Source organism: Poeciliopsis prolifica, unplaced genomic scaffold, assembly GCF_027474105.1.
Source record: "Poeciliopsis prolifica strain line A6 unplaced genomic scaffold, Auburn_PproV2 SCAFFOLD224, whole genome shotgun sequence".
NCBI classification, from domain to species: domain Eukaryota; kingdom Metazoa; phylum Chordata; class Actinopteri; order Cyprinodontiformes; family Poeciliidae; genus Poeciliopsis; species Poeciliopsis prolifica.
The window spans coordinates 65264-85703 of NW_026562599.1; the positions used below are offsets into that span (position 1 = coordinate 65264).

Genomic DNA, 20440 nt, shown 5'->3' on the forward strand with positions numbered 1-20440 from the left:
ACAAAAACGACAAATATAGCCTTGTTTTTATCAAAAACAACTTCAGCCTGGTGTGTTTAATCTTCATATTGAATCTGTGAAGCAGAAAGATGCAGCAGAGGGGTGCCGCATCTTTTTCAGGTTTTCTTCACCACCAGTAGAGGGCGCTGCCATTTTTAACTGTGCCTAAATATAACACATCAGGGGTATTTGCACAAATCTATGCTTTAAAATGAGAATATCTTTGAAATGTTAGGTGTTATAGCCTCTGAAATAAATTAGAAACGATGCAGCTGAGGAACAAAAGTATTTGCAACACGACCTCAATACAAAATATTTACATACTTTTTGTTTTAAGACATTTATACAGCAATAAATTATGTATATAGAGGACAATTTTAAAGATTAATCAGCATTAGTGCGGTTTGAAATCCTGCAATTGGTGGAAATGTTGTCAGTTTACTGGTAAATAAAGTTAAACCCAACATTTTGAAGCATGTTGTTGCCGTCGGACACTTTAAATGACCTTATTAGTATTTTATGATCAAACACCAGCAGTGGCTCAAAACAGTGAAGTGAAGAAGATTATTTTTGTTTTTTTATACTCTGATGTCATTGTGAGTCTTTCGGGATAAATGTTTCAAATATATCAGTTTGCCTACTGTCTGGACTTTGACTGGGCCATTTTAACACATGAACTGATCCGAACCATTTCATAGTAACTTTGGTTGGAGGTTCAGACCCGGGCCGGTCCAAAGTAAAGCAGAACATGACCAGTTCTATGAGCACATCCTCACCAAACGACGACGCTAAAAGATAAAAAAATAAACTTGTGACAATAAACTCCTAATAGTACAAGAATAAAGTTGTATGTGAATAAAGACAGTTTTTATTCTCAAAATATTATGACCTTATTCTTGTTATTGAGACTTTATTTTTGCTATATAACAACTTTATTCTCGTAGTTTATAAATTTATTCTCCTAATATTACGACTTTATTTAATTTTTTCCTAATATTTTGTCGTACCAAACCGATTTAGCCGCGTTGGGAGCCGGTACCTGAAGTTCTCAGGAACTTGTCCTCCTCTGATCCGGACTGAAGACAGAACGTGGAAAGACATGGAGCAAAAGAGGAAAGAGAGCGAAGGAGTGTTTTCTAAAAAGAGGATGGATGGATGGAGGGGGCAGGCGGTGACGGGAAGAGGAGGGAGCAGCGAGGGCAGAGAAAAGAATAAAGGAGTCTTTACATGTCTGTGGAACCAGCAGCTCGCAGCACTTTCACATAATTTAAGACATATGGACGTTATTAGGACAACTGTGTGTGTGAGTGTGTGTTTTTGTCTTTGCGCTGCAGGCTACAGAGGACAGTCACGTTTTTGTGGTGCAGGAGAATGACTGTTGTACAGAACAATCCCCCTTCAGCTCACACACACACACACACGCACGCACGCACACACACACACACACACACACACGCACACATGCACGCACGCACACACACACACACAGGCAGCCTCGTCCCGACTGGAACCAGAGTGACGCTGCATAAAAACAGAATTTGATTGGCAGCCAGGATCCACAGAGAGATGCTGTGTGTGTTTGGATGACCTGTAGTTACCTTTCAGGGAGCAACACACTGACGTACTAAACTACGGTAGCTCAGCCCTGCTGCTCCGGGCCTATTTATGTCAGAGTGTGTGTGAACAGCCAAAGGGTTCAGTCAGACGGGGCAATTGTAAACAATTCAGCGCAGACGGGTTAAATGGGTTAATTCACAGCCTTACATAACCGGGACGTGCGATACGAAAAGGTTCTTCAGGGGTTTTGCTGCTGTTTAGAAGATTTTCTTTGGACGTTGGTTCATTTTTCTGTAACAGTTTAATCCAGTTCGTTTGGGGAGGTGAAAGCTACGGCTTGGTTCGGTTGAAATGAACTCTGCTGCGTTTTGAATGGGTATGTGGGCTGGAGATCGCGCCGAAAGCAGGAAATGAGCAGGGAACTCTGGGTAAATACAGCAAAAACAAATGAGTCTCAACGCTGGCGGGAGAAATGGCTTGTGAAGAAGTGTCAAAGAAAACACAGCAGCTGAAAATGAAACAAATATTTCAGTTTTGGTCCCTGATCGAACCGAGTCTATCAGAGCCAACAGCAGCGATGGACGGCAAAGTTGCTTCTCTTGACTCACTTCGGGTTAATTTTTGCTTAAAAATGATCTGATTAGATGCTGGAAAAGAGTATTATGTTCAAATTGTGCTAAAAGGAGTTAACTTCTGGAGTTAAAAAACTTTTCTGTTTTGACAGATCCTTCGTGATAAAGTGGCTTCTTAGGTTTTCCAATCATGATGTGAATGTTTCATAGCATTTAGATCGATCATTGTTGATTTGTATTTCTTTTTTTGTTTGTTTTAATTACATGTTGCTTTATTGCCAATGTGGTGGCCTGATATTTCCTGTTTTCTCCATAAATTTCTCTCCACACCCTTGTTTTTTATTTTGAAGGAGTTATGAGGCGAAACCTGAAACTGCTGCTGCGCCAGGTACTCTGCAAGTTGTTGCTAGGCAACCAAAGAGTGAGTGAGTTGCTAGGTAACCAAAGACTGACTGAGTTGCGTGACAATCGTAATATATTTCCCTTGGAAAATAATAAAACTGCTAACCACAGAGGTAAGGAGACGATCAACACTTATCATGTCCAACAAATAAAGAAAATCTTCATTTCACGAGGAAAAGAAACCCGAGTGGCTTTTGAGTGAACCCGATGTCGGGCCACCAGTCGTTACACAGAAGCTCGTTCAGACGCTCCAGCCTCGTTTCATCGAGCAGAAAATGCAAACCATGTGCGTTTCGCTCGTGGATGTGCCGCGTCGCGATTCCCGATTCACTCCAACCTTGTCTTGGAAAAGGATTTCCCAACAAGCAGCTCCTTTATGTTCTGCTCTCCAACAGCTCTGACTGTCAGATGCATGAAAATATTATTTATTTAGACAAAGATACGTTTTAGAGACGGTTTAAAAATAGTTATAAAGGCTTCTTTCTTATTCTTCTACTTCTAAATCACAGCCAGGACAGTTTCAAGGGGCAGTTTTGGAGGTCGGATCTGATGGAATGTTATTTGTTCAAACAGCGCTGACGACCGGTGATTGATTCGTCCAGAAAAACGCTCGAAGCGGGCTTTACGTGGGCCCCCCTCCTCGCTTTTTCCTCTTCAGCCTGTCAGTAAACGTTTTGCTGACTGCAGAAGAAAAACCTCTAAAGGAAAAGTCTCTCTCCCTTGATCCACAGCTGAACTTTCTACTAAATTTCACATTAATTGTGCGTGTCATTCTGTGACTGACTGGCGACTTGCGGCAGCTGCTTTGTGTAATTTTAAGTCCAATTTAATTGAAGTGGTCTTTGATTTTGTGTCTGCAGGTGTTCGCCAAAGTGTTCAGCCATGAAGCGTTGGAGTCCTACCTCCCAAAAATCCAGCAGGTCATCCAAGAGAGCCTCCGAGTGTGGAGCTCCAACCCCGAGCCCATCAACGTCTACAGGTAGGCCGGTGGTCCAGGAAGGTTGCACCGAGTCCATTCACACCCGGTCTGTCTAGTTCCAGTTCCAACTAGTTTGTCTGGAGAGTTTGTTTAGTTTGGGAAGACATGAACACGCAATCAAACTCTGATGCGAGCCAAAACAGCAAAGTCTGGTCCGCCGACAAACCTCTGTCTCTGTTCGGTTGAAGTGAACTTTGGTGCATATGTGAATGCAAACGCTCTAAAAACAGGAAATGGATTATAGAGCAGGGCATTCTGGGTAAATACAAACCAAAACAAATGCTTGAGAAATGGTTTGTTGTGTTTTACCAAAGAGAAAAGAGAAATCCTACAACTGCTAATTTCCGACGCCTCTAGTTTTGTTTACATTCTGTGAAAAAGAAAGTTGCTCTAATGAAGAGATAAAAATATTCTATTTTTCCTCTTGAGCTTTTCTGATTTGTAACTGCAGAGGTCTCAGGCTGTGCTTGACGTGTTTGGACGTAACCGTGTTGTTCCTCAGGGAGAGCCAGAGGCTGTCGTTCACCATGGCGGTCCGGGTGCTGCTGGGATTCAGGGTGTCGGAGGAGGAAATGCGGCACCAGTTCTCCACCTTCCAGGACTTCGTCAACAACCTCTTCAGCCTCCCAATCGACCTGCCATTCAGCGGCTACAGGAAGGTAAGACGATTCCTATGATTTGTTTCTGTTCAATCCGTCGCTCTTCTGTAAAATCGCCAACAATCTCCCCAACATGCTGCCAGAAGTCTTAGTAACTTATTCTGTGATTTTAATTTCATTTCTTTTCCAATGGAAACACAGCAACTATGTAGTGTAGTTTTCTGACATCAGCAGACATCATAGACAAAGATGTACCTACATTTACCTACATTCCATCTCAATTTGAGATGGAATCTGAATGTATTTAACGTGTTTTCGTGCGTTTCTTCTGCAGGGAATCCGAGCGCGAGACACGCTTCAGAAAAGTATAGAGAAAGCCATCAGAGAAAAGCCTCTGTGTTCCCAGGGGAAGGATTACAGCGACGCGCTGGACGTCCTGATGGAGAGCGCCAAGGAGAACGGCACCGAGCTCAGCATGCAGGAGCTCAAGGTACGAAACGCCCTGGACTCCGGCCTGAACCCGGAAAAACCTTCGTCCTGCTGCCAGAATCTGGCATTTAAATATATTATTTTAACAATATGGGACAATAATAAGGCATTTTTTAAAATTGTGTAATTTCAAAAGAGAAGCATATTTCTCCATTCCTTTATTATTATGACAATTTTTTGCTACGTTTTTATTTTAGTTACATGAATGAAATAATGAAAATATAGTCATAAAATTAGCAGAAACAAAGTCAGAATTACGTGAAGAAAAGTTGTTTTATTGAGAGCAAAGGTTGAATAGTTGTAACGCAACCAGCTGAGTCTTGGCTTATTTCCCTTATTGTTTCCTCTATTCTGGTATTTTTACAACTTATCTGTCATGTTACAACTATTCTTGTAATACTAGTTTTATCCAGGTAATATATATTATGTCTGTATTATTATTTTGACTTTATTGCCATGCAACTTTACTCTGGTATTATCACAAAATTTTTCAGATATCACGACTATTTTCTAATATAATGACTTTATTCTTTTATTATTGCGACTTCTCGTAATATTAAAACAACTCTGATAAAATAACTTTTTGTGTTATTATGACTTCTTCCTACTTTATTCTGATATTACAACTGTTTTGGTAATATTAGGACTTTATCCAGGAATTATTGTCACTTTTTTCTCATATTATTACGACTGTTCTCATAATATGGCTCCTACTCCGGTGATAAAATGATTTCTGGTTTTACTTAAGAGTTTTTTCTCCGGTAATATAATAATATTCTCTTTCTTTTAAAAAATATCTATAAATCTAATATTCCTAAAAAACAGCAGCTTGTTGTGCCTCAAAATTGCAGCATCATTAACAGATTTTGTCTCTTTGGATATCAGTTTCACTTTCATTCCTGATTTTGAAAATGTAGTTTGGTCAAATATCCTGCCAGAAACATCACCTTGTAATTCAAGTCATCACCGACTCAAATGTTCGACTTCACCTCAAATTGCGCTAAATAAAGCCGGACACACAGGAAGTCGCTACAAACCATAGAAAGGAATGAATAAAATTAGGAATTGAAAGAATGAGCTGCATTAACTCTGATGTCAACAGGCGGTAAAGAAACATCGGCACAGCCTCTGTTTACCTATTTGAGGAATTCTGTGGAGGCTTTTTTCTCTCTGCTTCACTGTTTGTGGTTTCTGGGTGAAGTCCAGACCCAAAAATAAGTCAACACTGCCCCCGCTAGGGGTCTGAATGAGGCCTCCTGTACGTACACACTCAACGGTGCTCCGAAAGTGAGCTGGGGAGGCCCGGCGCTCCCCTTCGCTGCTGTGACGCATTTAAAACACACGTGCTGCGCGAAGCGCAGTCACAGGTGATGGCAGAGAAGAGAGGTTTACAATCTGAGGCACCCGGCCCAGTCTGTGTTATTTATTCCAGAACCGGCATGGCACATTCTGTTATTGGAAAACATCTTTTACTTTCTTACAAACGTGCCACTTTTCAGGAATCAAAAACATTTCCATTAACTGGTCAGGGTTTTTTTCTGGAGAGGGAGTCGACTTTGCCAACAATAAGAAACTGAAGGTGTGAAACAGAGGATTTGTCGCCAAAGCAAGTTTCCCTACTTGGTTTGAATTTTTACCAACTGCATTTGCAAAATAAAAAATCAAAGCAAAACTAAGAATCCAAGGAGAGACAACTTCTTTTCTTCAATAATAAATTTTCCAGCAAAGCTCAAAGGTTTTGTTGCTAGAGTAAGGTAGCTAGTGTCCAACATGGAGGCTTTTGGAGGCATATGGAGCATTCACACCAGCCATGTTTAGTCCACTTTAATCCAGGTTTTGTCGAGAAAGTTCGGTTTGTTTAAATACCGAATCAAACTTTGGTTCACCTACAAACCAAGATCTGTGTTCGGTTGAAGTGAATTCTGGTGGAGTTCGAATTCATATGTGAACACCAAGTGAACCGGAGCGCGATCCAGAAGCAGGAATCCAACTATAGCAGTGGGCATTCTGGGTAAATAAAACCAAACAAACATTGGGGGGGGTTTATACCAAACACAATAATAAAATCCTACAACTACTAACATTTGACACCTCTCCACTCCAGTGTCTTCCTACCCATCAGAGGTTTTTGTGTCATTTCTTCAGTAGTTTTTGGTGCAGCGCCGCCACAGGCGAGGAGGGGAACCTGCTTTTTAAATCTCAAAGGTTTTGTTGCTAGAGTAAAGTAGTTAGTGTCCAACATATGGAGCCTTTTGGAAGTTTAAGAGAGTATTTTCAATTTGGTCCATTTGACTCAGTGCAGTGTGAAAGAAAACCGCGGCAGCTGAAAATGTAACAATTTTGGTCCACAATCAAACTGAGTCTTGAGGACTATCAGGCGTGAAACACCTTAATGGTTCACCAGAACCATTACATTCAATATATACAATCTTTAAAATTTCTGTTTTAAACTATCACAGTTCTCTTATCATTAAGATGACTGCAAGCTAAAATAAAAACTTCATCAATTTTTCTCACGCTTCCATAGGAATCAACCATTGAGCTGATCTTCGCTGCCTTCGCCACCACCGCCAGCGCTAGCACCTCCCTGATCATGGCGCTCCTCCGCCACCCTCAGGTCCTGGAACGCCTCAGGGAGGAGCTGAGAGGCAGAGGCCTCCTCCACAACGGCTGCCTCTGTCCCGAACAGGAGCTGAGGCTGGACACCATCATCAGCCTCAAGTACCTGGACTGTGTCATCAAGGAGGTGCTGAGGCTGTACACGCCGGTCTCCGGGGCCTACCGAACGGCAATGCAGACCTTCGAACTAGATGTAAGTCTTTATGTGCAATTTTATTACTAGTGGAGTACCTCAAGGCACTGCGTTAGGTGTTAGGCCCATAACCCTACCCCTAACCCTAACCTAACCCTACATTAACTTTAAATGTTTTGCTGGATACAAGATAACCCAGCTGCAAATCAGTGTCTTACTGTATCAATAACAAGAAGATAATTGTGTTGTGGGTTCATCAGGCTTTGTTACGATAACTTCCAGTCGACCAGAAATTGCTAAACAATTAACAAATAAAACGGTGAAAATATATGAAAAGTGTGGATCTGACGACACGTTGCAACAAGTCTATAGTCACATGAATACTTTTCATAGTTAGTAATAATTTCTAAAAATTGTAGAAGAGTCTGCTTAAATTTTTAAAACCAATTGTATCATCTTATTCTCCTGTATTTTTCTCCACAGGGAGTCCAGATTCCCAAAGGCTGGAGTGTGATGTACAGCATTCGGGACACTCACGACACAGCTGCCGTCTTCAAAGACGTAGAAGCCTTCGACCCCGACCGCTTCAGTCAGGAGCGGAGCGAAGACAAGGAGGGCCGTTTCCACTACCTGCCGTTTGGCGGCGGCGTCCGCTCCTGTCTGGGAAAGCAACTCGCCACGCTTTTCCTCCGCATTCTCGCCATCGAGCTGGCCAGCACCAGCCGCTTTGAACTGGCCACTCACCAGTTCCCCCGTGTCGTCACGGTCCCCGTGGTTCACCCCGTCGACGGGCTAAAGGTCAAGTTCTACGGCCTGGACTCCAATCAGAACGAGATCTTGGCGAAGTCAGACGAGCTGCTGGGAGCGACGGTTTAGTGAGGGCAGCTGCTCATGAGGGTTGGGTGGAGAAGTTCAGAGATTTAAGTCTTTAGGGAGAAGATTGATGGAAGGAAACAATAATTTCAGAAAGATTTTTCCTTCTTCACCTTTGTTCTGCCAGATTGGAGCGTTCTTTCAGACTCTTCTAACAAATGGTTATCAGGACTCTTCTTTAAGAAAGGAGGAAACTGCCAAAAACTTTTTAAATATGCTCTATTCTGTGTATTTTCTGAAGAAGTATACTTAGAAAATATGTACAAAAAGCTATCTAATATAATTTGAATGGGAGTGGTGCACAACAGACTTTTGGTGAAATGAAGAGTTGAGATGAGAACAGTAAGGGTGTTTTAGAGAGAGGCGAGAGATAAAACAGGGTATAGAGAGAAGGAATATAATTTTCAACCATTTTGCTTGTGCTTAAATTCAATAAATCATTCTCAGTTGACTTGCAGGGTAAAAGAGATGGATTATATGAAAACAGAGTTTTTCTTATTGGCAAATATTTAACCTCGCACCCATGTGCTAAAATAATTAATATCTAATACAGGGATGAACATTTAAAAAAAAATCAAACAGAAAATTGCTTTTTTTGAATGGATATGTTAGGCATACAATACATTTGAAATAGAAACAACTTAGTTTTTTTTAGAATTACCTAAAAAAATAAGTAAGATGTTCTCTAAAAGCAAACAGGAAGGTGACTAAAGAATAACAAGACATTCTAATAACAAGCTTGATTTAAAAAATGATTTTGTTTTATTTATATCTGTTTGGTTATTTTAATCAAAATATTGTTTAGGTTTATGAAAAGCCTTCTTCATTAACCTTAATAACTAAGTCTTCTTCATTGGAAATACAATTGTTAATATTTAGGAACCTGGTTAGGGTTAGGTAACCAACCCTACTTAGTTTGGCTCAAGAGCTAATTCTGCTTGGTTAGGTAACCAAGATTTTCTTACTTGATTAGGTTTCGGAACCAGATCTACATAAGATTCAGGAAACAAACCAACTTCTTCATGTTGAAACAGAAACTTGGTTAAGGACAAATCCTACTTGACTGGTTTAGGGACGACACTAACTTGATTAGGTTTAGAAACCATCCCCACTTGGTCAGGTTTAAGAGCCAGCCCTCTATTGAGTTTAAGAACCAATTCTACTTTATCAGATTTTGGAAACAAATTCTTCCTCATTGTCAATCCTACTTGGATGTTTTTAGAAACCAATCCAATGTCATTGGATTTAGGAACCAAACATTCTGGTCACAATTGGGAAGCAATCCTACTTGGTGGGATTGGTTTATGTACCAGTTCTACTTGGTTTCTTTTTGGTCGTGTTTAGAGAGCAGTCCAACTTCATTGGGTTTAGGAACCAGTCTTTCTTGGCCCGGTTTAGAAACCAACCCTACTTGATTGAGTTTAGGAAGAAATTATACTTGATTGGGCTCAGGAAAAAATTCTACTCAACAGGATTTTTGAAAAGAAATCCTTCTTTGGTTGGTGTTGAAGAACCAAGCCTACTTCATTGGGTTTAGGAACCAATCCCACTTGGTCGCATTGACCAAGTTTTAGGGACCAAACTGACTTGGTCATGTTTATCTGAACAAACTAAAATTAGCTTTAGAAGTTAAGCCTAAATGTTGACCAAACTTATTTTACTTATATATCCAATTTACTCAGTTTTGAACCAAATGTACTTGTTTATGCTTAGTAATTATTCCCAAAAAGGTTCTGCTTGCCATCAATGACACAACCAACACTACAAAATCTACGATATTAAAACCAGTCAAAAAAAAACAAAAAAACACACAAAACAAAACAGCAAAACACAGGTTGAGTATTCCCAACAGTAAGAAACACAAACTTGAACGCTTCCTAAATTTTGCTTAACCTAGTGATGCTGATGTTAAACTCAGGTGCAAAGAAGACAATGTAAAACTTAGATTATCTGCTTGTTGATATTTTTCTGACTGCGAAATAGAATCTCTTACTAATAGCTTTAACTTTTTAGGTGAAACAACTACCTGGCAAATTAAGATTTAATTTTTTAGCTAATGTATTCCTCTATCTTTTACAGTTCAGAAGGCACAATTTTCAGTTTTCTAGTTACTAAATAAACAAAGCTACCAACTTACATTAAGAGATTAAAATGGATGATGAACGTATTTGATAGTACGCTTGTTCTCATAAAGCAGTGCACCTTCTGAGGCTGGAACCGGGTTAAAAGATCAGGGGATATGGTGAAAGTATATAGGAAGAGACCTACATACATGCTGCTTAAGTGCTGCCTTATCTTTGTCTTTTTTTGCACTTCTTTTATTGTTCCACCATCATGGAGGTCAACGGCGTTTATTCTCTCGTTGCTCCTCCGTTCAACAAAAAGACTGCAAAGCAAATTCAGTCCCAGAATGCTTGAGGTGATTGCACAATCAGAACCTTGGGAATTTGCATGTTCGGTTACCCCGTAGAATGTTTGGGGGGCGGAGCTTCTGTAGAGGCGTTCCGGAACTTGCTACAATTCCGGAATTTTCGACATCCTAAGGAGAAATAGACCAATGGGGTATCGGATAGAGGGCGGGGCTTCCTCCATGCAGTTCTGGAACTTGCTAGCAGAACTTTCCGGAGAGTTCTAAAGAGAAGGACCAATGAGACATCAGGCAGGGGGCGGGACTTACGCCTGCAAGGCTTTCACCTGTTGGACGGTCTGGATGAACTCTGTCTGTGCCACGCCCTTTTCATTTCTCCCAACCACACCACTGATTTTTTTCTTTTTTTGTTTTCACAACAGAGAAATATAAAAAACTGAAATGGTTTGTTTTGCTGCTTTTTCTTGTACACGGTTTCAAGTTGAAAGTTATAGATTGCAATAGTTTGTTCTGAGTGAGATTTGTGTTATGTCAATTCTTTTTTTAAAAAACTTTTTTAAGCATAAGGAGCATTAATAGGGTTATTAATAGGTGTGTATTAATTTGTACATTATTCCTTATCAGACTATGGGGAAATAGCTATTTACATCAACTAATAACCTATTATTAATGTTATTGTATGAATAATATTGTTGGTATAAGATATTTGAAATGCTATTTTTTATTCTATTGCAGATTTAGTTTTTAGCCTACATGAGAATGTCTTTGGTAAATATTGGATGTATTTAGAATGTTATGAATTTCAGTTTATATTGTAAACAGTGTTTAAAATGTTGATATTGTTGATTTGATTACTGTAATAATTATTATTTTTGTTATCCAGACTTATTATCACTGCATTTTATTTTACATTAATTATGGAAACAGAAAGCACTTGCCAGATATGTTTATTTTTTAAGTGCCATGCGACTACAGTTCAATCTTCCTTTCAACCTGTTGGTTTCTGAGTCTGTTTATGTCCTTCTGTACATAATTTGCAATTCTTTTTACAGGAAGAAATGTTCATTTAGCTTAATTATGAATGTCTCGTGATAGTTTTTCCATTTTCTTTTTTGTTACCAAGACTGCTATGTGTACTCCTGTAATAAACCACAAAGAAAAAATATCTGTCTGATGAAAAGTTTCTTATTTGGGTTTATTTGTGTATTCACCAATTAGTGCAACAAAAAGAAGATCGCAGATGAGCAAGTATTAATCTACAAATTACTCAATTAGTTAAGTAAAGACAACAAACGAAAAGGCAACAAAGGCAAATTAAAATATCCTTAAGTAGTGTTTTTTCCCCTAATATTCCTTGTTTTAGTAAATCTAAAGACAAATAAAAAAGCAAAACAATCAAAACCAATAAAGTCAGTGATAAAAGAAATAGTTTTGTCACATAAAAGACTCTATTAACGTACAAAACAAATATTTCTTCCCACAATAATCACGATTGTCTGGACGCCTTACAAGGCCAGGAACGTTAATGTGTTCATTTTAATTTATTAATTACATTATATTGATGCGTTACTTTAATAGTTAATGTATTTTTTACATACAATCAAAACAAGGTGGATTGTCAGAATAGTCAGCCATAAGTAGCCGTTCACAAAATTACTTTAAAGTAATTTAAAGTTTTATTTTATAAATCTGCAATATGTAACTTTTAGAAAAGAAATATATTTTTTCATATTTATTAAAATTGTCACTATGTCATGATGGTATGAGACACAATCTGTGAAATCGAAGTAATGCATCACTCCCATCTGAAAACAACCAGTCAGAGCGAGGAGAAGGGTTTAGCGTTGTCAGTCAACCTCATGAACGTGCTGCTAAATGTGCTAATGGCACAACTTACTGTTCCAGGAAAACCATTTATCTGCCGTCAACGATTGTTACTAACATTAGCATTCGCAGCATGCTATGTTGTGGTGTAGAGTAGCAATTGGCAAGGAAATAACACAAGAGTGATTGACAGCGCTAAGACCCTCCTCCTTGCTCTGATTGGTTGTTTCTAGTTAGCGATGGGAAAAAGCAGATGAGCTTGATTTATTTTCTGTCTTATACAATTTTAAAAAATATGTAAAACAACTTATTTTTTAATGTAAAATATATAAAAAGATCCTTATCATTAATGAATGTAAAATCAGCCATTTTTACTGGATCTTAAAAGGAAATGTGATGGCAATAAGAATTTAAATTAAATGAATAAAACATAGTTGTGGTTTAATAAACACGTCCCAGGATTTATGAGCTCTCCTGTCATCATGCCGATTTGTTGGCTTAAAAGTTGTTTGTTCAGAGTTATTGGGCATATTAAGCAACCCGAATGATTGATGGGTGTGAAAATGGCAGAGTGCTGCAGGGTCAAAACCTGGTTTTGACCCTGCAGACAGTTAGTAGGTTTAGGTACTTTAGCTTTAAGCTCATTGCCTTGGAAGACGTGGAATTGCTGAAATGCAGTTTCACCAGCGAACAAAAAGCCTCGGGGAAACCGCCTGTAAGGGCTGAAGGAGTGACACCAAAGGAAGGTGAAATCAATAAGTTTCACTTTCTGCGTAGCTTCGACAGGAAGCAGCTGAAAATTGTTGATTTAAAGAAGAGAAAGCCTTTTTTCTTTGTCGCCTTAAAGACTGGTTTGACTCACGATTCTGTCGAAGGAAAAGTGTGAACGATTGACATACAATCAGTAGGATAATATCCTGCAGAAATAGATTAAATATTAATTTGTGATCTCCCCCTGTGCTTCTGCCTCTGCATGCTCGAGCTTGTAGAAATATTTCTAGGCTCGGCCGCTGAGGCTGTTAGTATACTGGCAGGTATTGTGGTATGCGCGAGGCGTGGCATTTCCATGGGATTTCCCCTCAAAGACGAGCTGTCAAACGGCGAGCCAGCAGCTCTGACTGGCAGCAAACATCTACAAACCCTGCAGGCGAACAAACGTCCAAAGTAAACATTTACCTGCTGATGCAGTGGCAGAACTGATGAGGAAGTGAAGTGAGATCGCTTGGATCGCTGCCCTCTCAGTCCCGTCAAACTGTTTCCAGTCATCCTGATTTGCAGTTTCAATTTTATTCCTTTTTGCTGAGGAAATTCCCAAGAATGAAAACTGCAACCGGTTGATCGGTCATTTCTCCCACTTCTGAGATTTTCTGTTTCTAGTGAAGATTCTCCTTAACCGTGAACTATTGTACTTCCTTGAACAGGCTGGGATAGGATAGGTCTGTGGTCTACACAAAACATGTTGTCTACTTTTATTGCACAAAATAATTCCTATATAATAAGATTTTAGTCTGGTCAGTCTATTTTAGAACTTTGAAAACCCCTAACCCTGCTGCACAACCAAAAAGAGTTCAGCAAGTGATTTCTCGAAGGTAAATCAACACAAAAAACACTTGTATTTTCCAGCAGCCATTATATAACACATATAGCTGTAAAACCAGCTGACCAAACATGCTGGCACTTTGCTTACAGAGCAGTCACATGTAACTCAAAAACTTTTTTAAAAGTAGTAGTATTATGTATTTTCCAGGCACAGTGTCATTTCATAGAACAATCAGCTACATTACTTTCAGTTGTTACATAAAAGTTATTTCTATAAAATATAACTTAAAAGAAATTAGACTTTGTACTTTAGCGCTTTGAAATTGGACCTCTGCCTCTTTAAAACACTCCTGCTCTTTCTGAAGCTCCTCTTTTTACCATCATAACACTGAGACATATCTGATGTAACAAGCTCAGAAAATGTTCCACCAGGTGTTTGCTAATTTCTGCTGGCTAGTCTGAAGGAGCTGATTGGAGGGGAGCACATGTGAACACCAAGCGGAACAGAAAATGGTCCGAAAGCAAAAATCTGTGGCATCAAAAAGTGTATATATACACATATAAATAAAAAATACAAGATTAACTAATATTTTGTTAAAGATTTTAATATAAAACTATTGTGCAGTAATTGTTCCAAGAGTTGTGCAGATGAGACATAATGTGGATTAATAAAAATTAAAAAACAATTCAGGAAAAATGTGGAATAAAAGCAGAAATGTTATTCAAAAACCTGGCTGATGGAGGCGGCTGAAGACAAATGCATGCCACACTTTTCAGATATTTTTCACCATTTTATTTGTTCAAAGTGACGAAACAATGAATATTTTTCCTTCCAGCTCACAAATAATTCACTCTGAGACATCAAATTCTAATAAATTGCAATAAAATTTGTGGTAAAAATAGATTTCCGTTTCATACTGGAAACCTTTCAACTGCATAAACAGTTGCATTAAACTCCAAAAAAGCATATTTGAGTGCTGAATGATGAATAGTTTGAGGTGAAAGAGCAGTTCGAGGAGGAAATACCCGTCCGTTAGGACAGAAATCACCACATTAATCTGCTACTTTCACTCTGACTCAAGATTCATTTCACAAAAATGACTGTTGTTCACTTGAATTTTATTCAAGAGCGAGAAAAGAAACGCAGCGTGACTCACGGGGAATCGACTGTCAAAAGTAAACAAAAACTAGAGAAGAAGAAGGAAGCAGAGAGGAGGAAGACGAGCAGAGAGGAAACGTACAAGATCGACGCAGCGGCGATAAGAATCAAGAATCAACTGTGGGAATCACCGCAGGTGTGCGTTCGATAGTGCAAGTTTATGAACTTCAGGTGAACTTGGATGATGCGTTTAGGCGCAGCAGGTGCAGGAGTCACGCCGAGTTCAGAGAACAAGCACAGACACAGATTTCAGCTTGGATTTCTACTCTTATGAGGACCTGAACGCCTCAAAACCGAGTCGCCAAACTTCACTGAGTCCAAGTTCCCAAACCCAAACCTGGACTCTGAGTGTCTGACAGCAGAAAACGCTCATTAGAAATCAAACCGGGCCACAGAAACAGCAGAACTCGCTCTGGTGTACAACATGGCAGCTGGGAAACGTATAAATAATATATTTCTACTGGCTCTTTGAAGAAAATCCAGCTTTCATGTGAAGCAGACACGACCCAACATGAAAGCCAACAGGTCGTTATCCAGCAGGTATTTTATCCTCCAAGTGTCCAACAGCGCCATCTAACTCTGAAGATGTGACAACTGCACCAAATTGTTGTTTTTTCATTTTAAAAAAGGGGCAAAATTACAATTATTGGCACTAATCAATGCATATTCTGAAACATACTGACTAAAAATACTTTTCATCAGTGGTTTTCAAAGTATTAGGGCCACATTAAGAAAATATAAACAATACAATTACTAGAAGAAAGTAATAATGTTACATAAAAATAAAGTTATATTACAAGAATAAATTTGTACCTGAATAATGTTGAAATAATGCAAAAATAAAGTCATAATATTATCAAAATAAAGTAATAATATTGCCACTTTACCAACTTGCTCAATAATAAACAAATACAGCATTTTATTAGCTAAACAAATATAGTCATTTTTGGGAGAAAATTATCCATAAATTATGAAGAACCAACACCAAAAAAAAAAGGTTTTTATTGAAAGAAACGTAACGTTTTCGTTAAAGGTTACTATTAACTTTAAACAATAAATAAATAAAAAAAACCCCATTGTAACTGAAGTGTAAACATTTTGTCTCGTTCCTAACATTTTCAGTAAAGAAATAAAAATAAAGAAATAAAAAGGTCTTAAGTTCTTTTATGAGGGCCACAGAAAACGAGTTCAGGGGCCACAAATGGCCCGAGCCTCACTTTGGACTCCGTGCTTCATTTGACAGATGCAGCAGATTCATTTCATCCCATTAGAAGAAATTTAATCTTTCTCACAAATACTTTTCAGTGTGTTTTGTGTCTCACTGAGAATCTGATCCACAGGAACTTTGTTAATAATCAATGAGGCTGATCGATTAGTGGAAACTGAAGCCAAGTATTGATCAACAGGGAGCTCAGAGACGCTGATCAATACCAGGAAGTGGATAGTAAATGTCCTAGGAGGTCGTTAGCTTAAAGCTGAAAGAAGATAGAGGCGGTTATAAATTATTATTATGGTATAAAAACAAAATGGTCGCCAGAAAGAAAGACATAAATGGTATTTATGTAACGTTGGAATCAACATTACAGCAGACTGAGCCAATGAATCTTTGTAAGAAAGTACAAACTAGAATTAAACGTTTTATCTGTGTTCAATTTGTATCAACTTTCTAAATTATTTCCAGCAGATTTTGACATATTTTTCCATTTATTCCAGTGTTTGAAAAATAAGGTTCTTTCAGTACCATCCATTTTTTCTAATTGCCTTTTTTCCAGCCGCTACAATTATATCCTAAAGATAACCATCTATTTACTACACTTTATGGGTTTGAAGCCCCGTTTTGAAATCTAGATGCAAAAGATATGGTTAACCGCGTTGTTTATATCATCCCAGTATTTTTGGAGGACATGATATTCCCAAAAAATATGTTAATAATGTGTTTCTGACATCCATAATTTCTGCAGCATTGGCTGTTTTCTTCTGAGAAGTGAGGACTTTGTAAACCGTGTGTGAAAAGAAAGAAATGAAATTAATGCCGTTACTTTAGTTAATCAAAATTAACATGTTAAAATTCTGGCCTTAAAATCGCAGTACGCAAAAAATATTTGTGACATATTTGATGAAACTGTCACCATGTTGTGACAGTTTGTTATGAGACAGAAATCTGTGAAAATTTAACTCCTCTGCCGTTTTCTAGTGCGGTTAGAAACAACAAATCAGAGCCAGGAGGCGGGTCTTAGCGCTGCCAATCATCCTTCCATCCATTTGTTCTTTGCTATGCTGTAGCTAGCATAGCCTGTTGCGCTAAGCATGGCCGATAATGCCTGTAGATAAAAGGTTGTTCTAATTTAGCTAATAATTTTTAATTCATGAGGATGATTGACAGCCCTAAAACCCGCCTCCTGGCTCTGATTGGTTGTTTTTGGTGCATTTTTTCAGATGGCAATATTAGCTCAGGAAGTAGGTGCAGGATATCAATCTTTTCATTTTAGTTTCTTGATCTGTGAACTAAAATGCATATGTGAACGCAAGTGGACCAGAGACTGCTACAAAAGCAGGAAGTGGACTACAGTGCAGGGTATTCTGGGTAAATACAACCAAAGCAAACATGCTTGTCTAGCACTAGCGGGAGAAATGGTTCAGTTTCTTTTAACAAAGACAAAACAATTTTTTTACTTCCATTAAAATCTGAGGTTACTCCATTTTCCGTGAAGAAGGAAGTTGCGTTCAGTGTCAACTTCAGAGGTTTTTATGGAGCAGCGCCCCCACAGGTGAGGAGGTCAACAAATTTTTCAGATTCTTTTGGTTTATTTGACACAGTGCAGTGTGAAAACAAACCACACCAGATGAAAATATTACAACTTGAATTCCCAGTTGAACCGACTCTACCGGACCAGCAGGCGTGAAAATGTTCGCCCAGGCCTTTCCATCCACCTTCCAGAAGCTTGTTGAGGAAGTTCGTAGCTGGTTTTGGGGTGAATTTCTACATGGATTAGATCGAAAGAATGAAACCCAAATGGGTTAAAACAGTTTGAAAACAACGGTAAATATCTGGGAAGAAAGAACTGGAAGAAAACCAACAGAAATCCAAAAGGTTTGAGTCTTGGCTCTGCCATTCAGCCTCCCCTATCAACCCATTAGCATCTAAATTGTTGAGGGAAAACTGTTTCTTTATCGCCGCCATCACGCACTCACAGGGACTATTTTGACTCCACTTGCCCTCCGGTTATTGGGCTCTTATCTGCCTTTACGGAGAAACAATGCCTTCTTTCTTTCCCTCTCCACTCGTCTTCCCCGCTGCGGTATGCGCTGCTCCAACCGCAGGGTTTGAAGTCGGACTGGAGGGGAGCTAATTACGACGGAAAAGAGAGGGAAGAAGTGATAGGGGGAGAGAGAAACGAAGTAAAGAAGCAACAACAAAGAGCGGGGCTGTTGTTTATTACCAGAAGAAAGACGAAAGTCACAATGTGCTCTGAAGAGCCGGGGAGCCGACGGGCCACAACCCAGCACGACGCAGAAACACAGGCAGACTCTGGCTTTGAGGCCATTTGGACTTTTAACAACAAAAGCAGAAAAATATTGATGGTAAAAGATGAGGGGGATTTTTTTAACATGCTCAACTATGAATATATGCAGCATTTTAGTTAAACAAATAGATATTTTCAGGGAAAATTATATGTAAATCATTGTAAACTCTCATATATATATATATATATATATATATATATATATATATATATATATATATATATATTAAAGGATACATTCTGTTTTGCGGGCCATGTCTTTATTTTATTTTACTTTTATGAAACACGTAACATTTTTGTATTTTTTTCTCCCTGCTTTACAATAAACAACATTTTAGTTTAACAATCATTTTTGGGAGATAATCGTCAGCAAATCCTTGTGATACCAAAACACGAAAAGGGGTTTTTAGGTTTTCTTTCATAAACAAAAGTTTAACGTTTACAAGTAAAAGGTCACAGTGAAAGGTCACAGTAAAAGGTCACAGTAAAAGGTCACAAAATTCATCACTGATTATTCTGAAGCAGTTTTGAGGGACAGCGGTGGAACGTTGAACTGCACCTGTGGCAGTTATTTAGCAGGTCGTTGCTGGGCAACCAGAATGAGCGCGTTGCTAGGCAACCAGGAATGAGCGCGTTGCTGGGCAACCATAGAATGTGTGAGTTGCTGAGCAACCAAAGAGTGAGTGAGTCAGTCGATTCCACCAACCTGTAGCTTAGCTAGCAGCGAGAGGTTTAGCCTGTCATGAAAAACTAATATTGCTGGACAATAAATATTCATATAAATTCTTGGGATAATCAATAATATTGTTTTTTTTTCAGTAATAACTATTCAGTAAAAATGAACCATGAACCATTTATAAAAAAATGATTAATCTCTAATATTACTTAACAATTAAGTTAAGGAATAATTTTTAGAGATTAATAATATATCATTAATGGTTGTGGTTCATTTCTATATTTGGTCAATCATTTTTAAACTGGAACTGGAAGACATTTTAAATATTCACAATAAAACACAATCAAAGCCATGAATAAAATGGATTATGATGTTTTTGTGAACAAAATTGTCCTTCAAAAAAATATTAAACGATAGAATTTATGATGCAATTAATTGAGTAATTGCAACAGCGTTAGATAAGCGGCTAAAATGTTTCTTCTGCCTACATCTCCCAGAATGCTGTGCGGTTCTGAGTTGAGGTTTTGGCTTGCGATTCTTTTTTGGCCCAAACCGTTTGGAAACTCAACATGAACTGGACAGACTGCAGAATTTAAGCTTCCAGATGGTTAATTGATCGGTTTTGTGATTTCAGGTCAGATGTTTAAATCTGAAGGTAAAAACTGAGAAACTTCCAGGCAGTGTGAGCCGCTGTCCAGGGTGCTGAACACCAACTTCACGCCACCGGGCAGAAATCCCTCAGCAGAGGATAACGGGAACATTTATCCTCATCTGCTGCTTCATTATTTCAGTTTTCGTATCCGTTCAGAAACGGAGCCGCTCGCTTTCCTTTGGCATGTCAGCGCTGCAGTTGATGTTGGCTCACGCTGAAACCAAAACCACATCAGCATCACGCTCTGAGCCAAATCAACAAATAAATACTCTGAGCTTTGACTTATCAACGCAGATAAACAATAATAACATAAACATATTGGATGCAGGACGGGAGAGTCTGGATCCAGGTTTTAAAACACAAAATGAGCCAAAGAAACCGATCAAACTGCTGCTGCAGCTGTCAGTGAACCGGCGGGGGGAAACGGCTGCTTCTGACTGAAGCAGAAACAAAAACATCAAAACTTAAAGAGGGA

General features: G+C 38.7%; 1 protein-coding gene across 1 annotated transcript in view; it reads left to right on the forward strand.

Annotated features, from left to right (window-relative positions):
* Positions 1–8948, forward strand: part of LOC129357051 (cytochrome P450 26B1) — a 30714-nt gene extending 21766 nt beyond the window's left edge. The window contains exons 3-7 of the mRNA XM_055026574.1: positions 3392–3510; positions 4013–4169; positions 4444–4599; positions 7126–7410; positions 7834–8948. Of these exons, the coding sequence (XP_054882549.1) occupies positions 3392–3510; positions 4013–4169; positions 4444–4599; positions 7126–7410; positions 7834–8226 (1110 nt within the window). The 3' untranslated portion in view covers positions 8227–8948. The remainder of the gene's footprint in view (positions 1–3391; positions 3511–4012; positions 4170–4443; positions 4600–7125; positions 7411–7833) is intronic.
* Positions 8949–20440: the final 11492 nt, after the last annotated feature.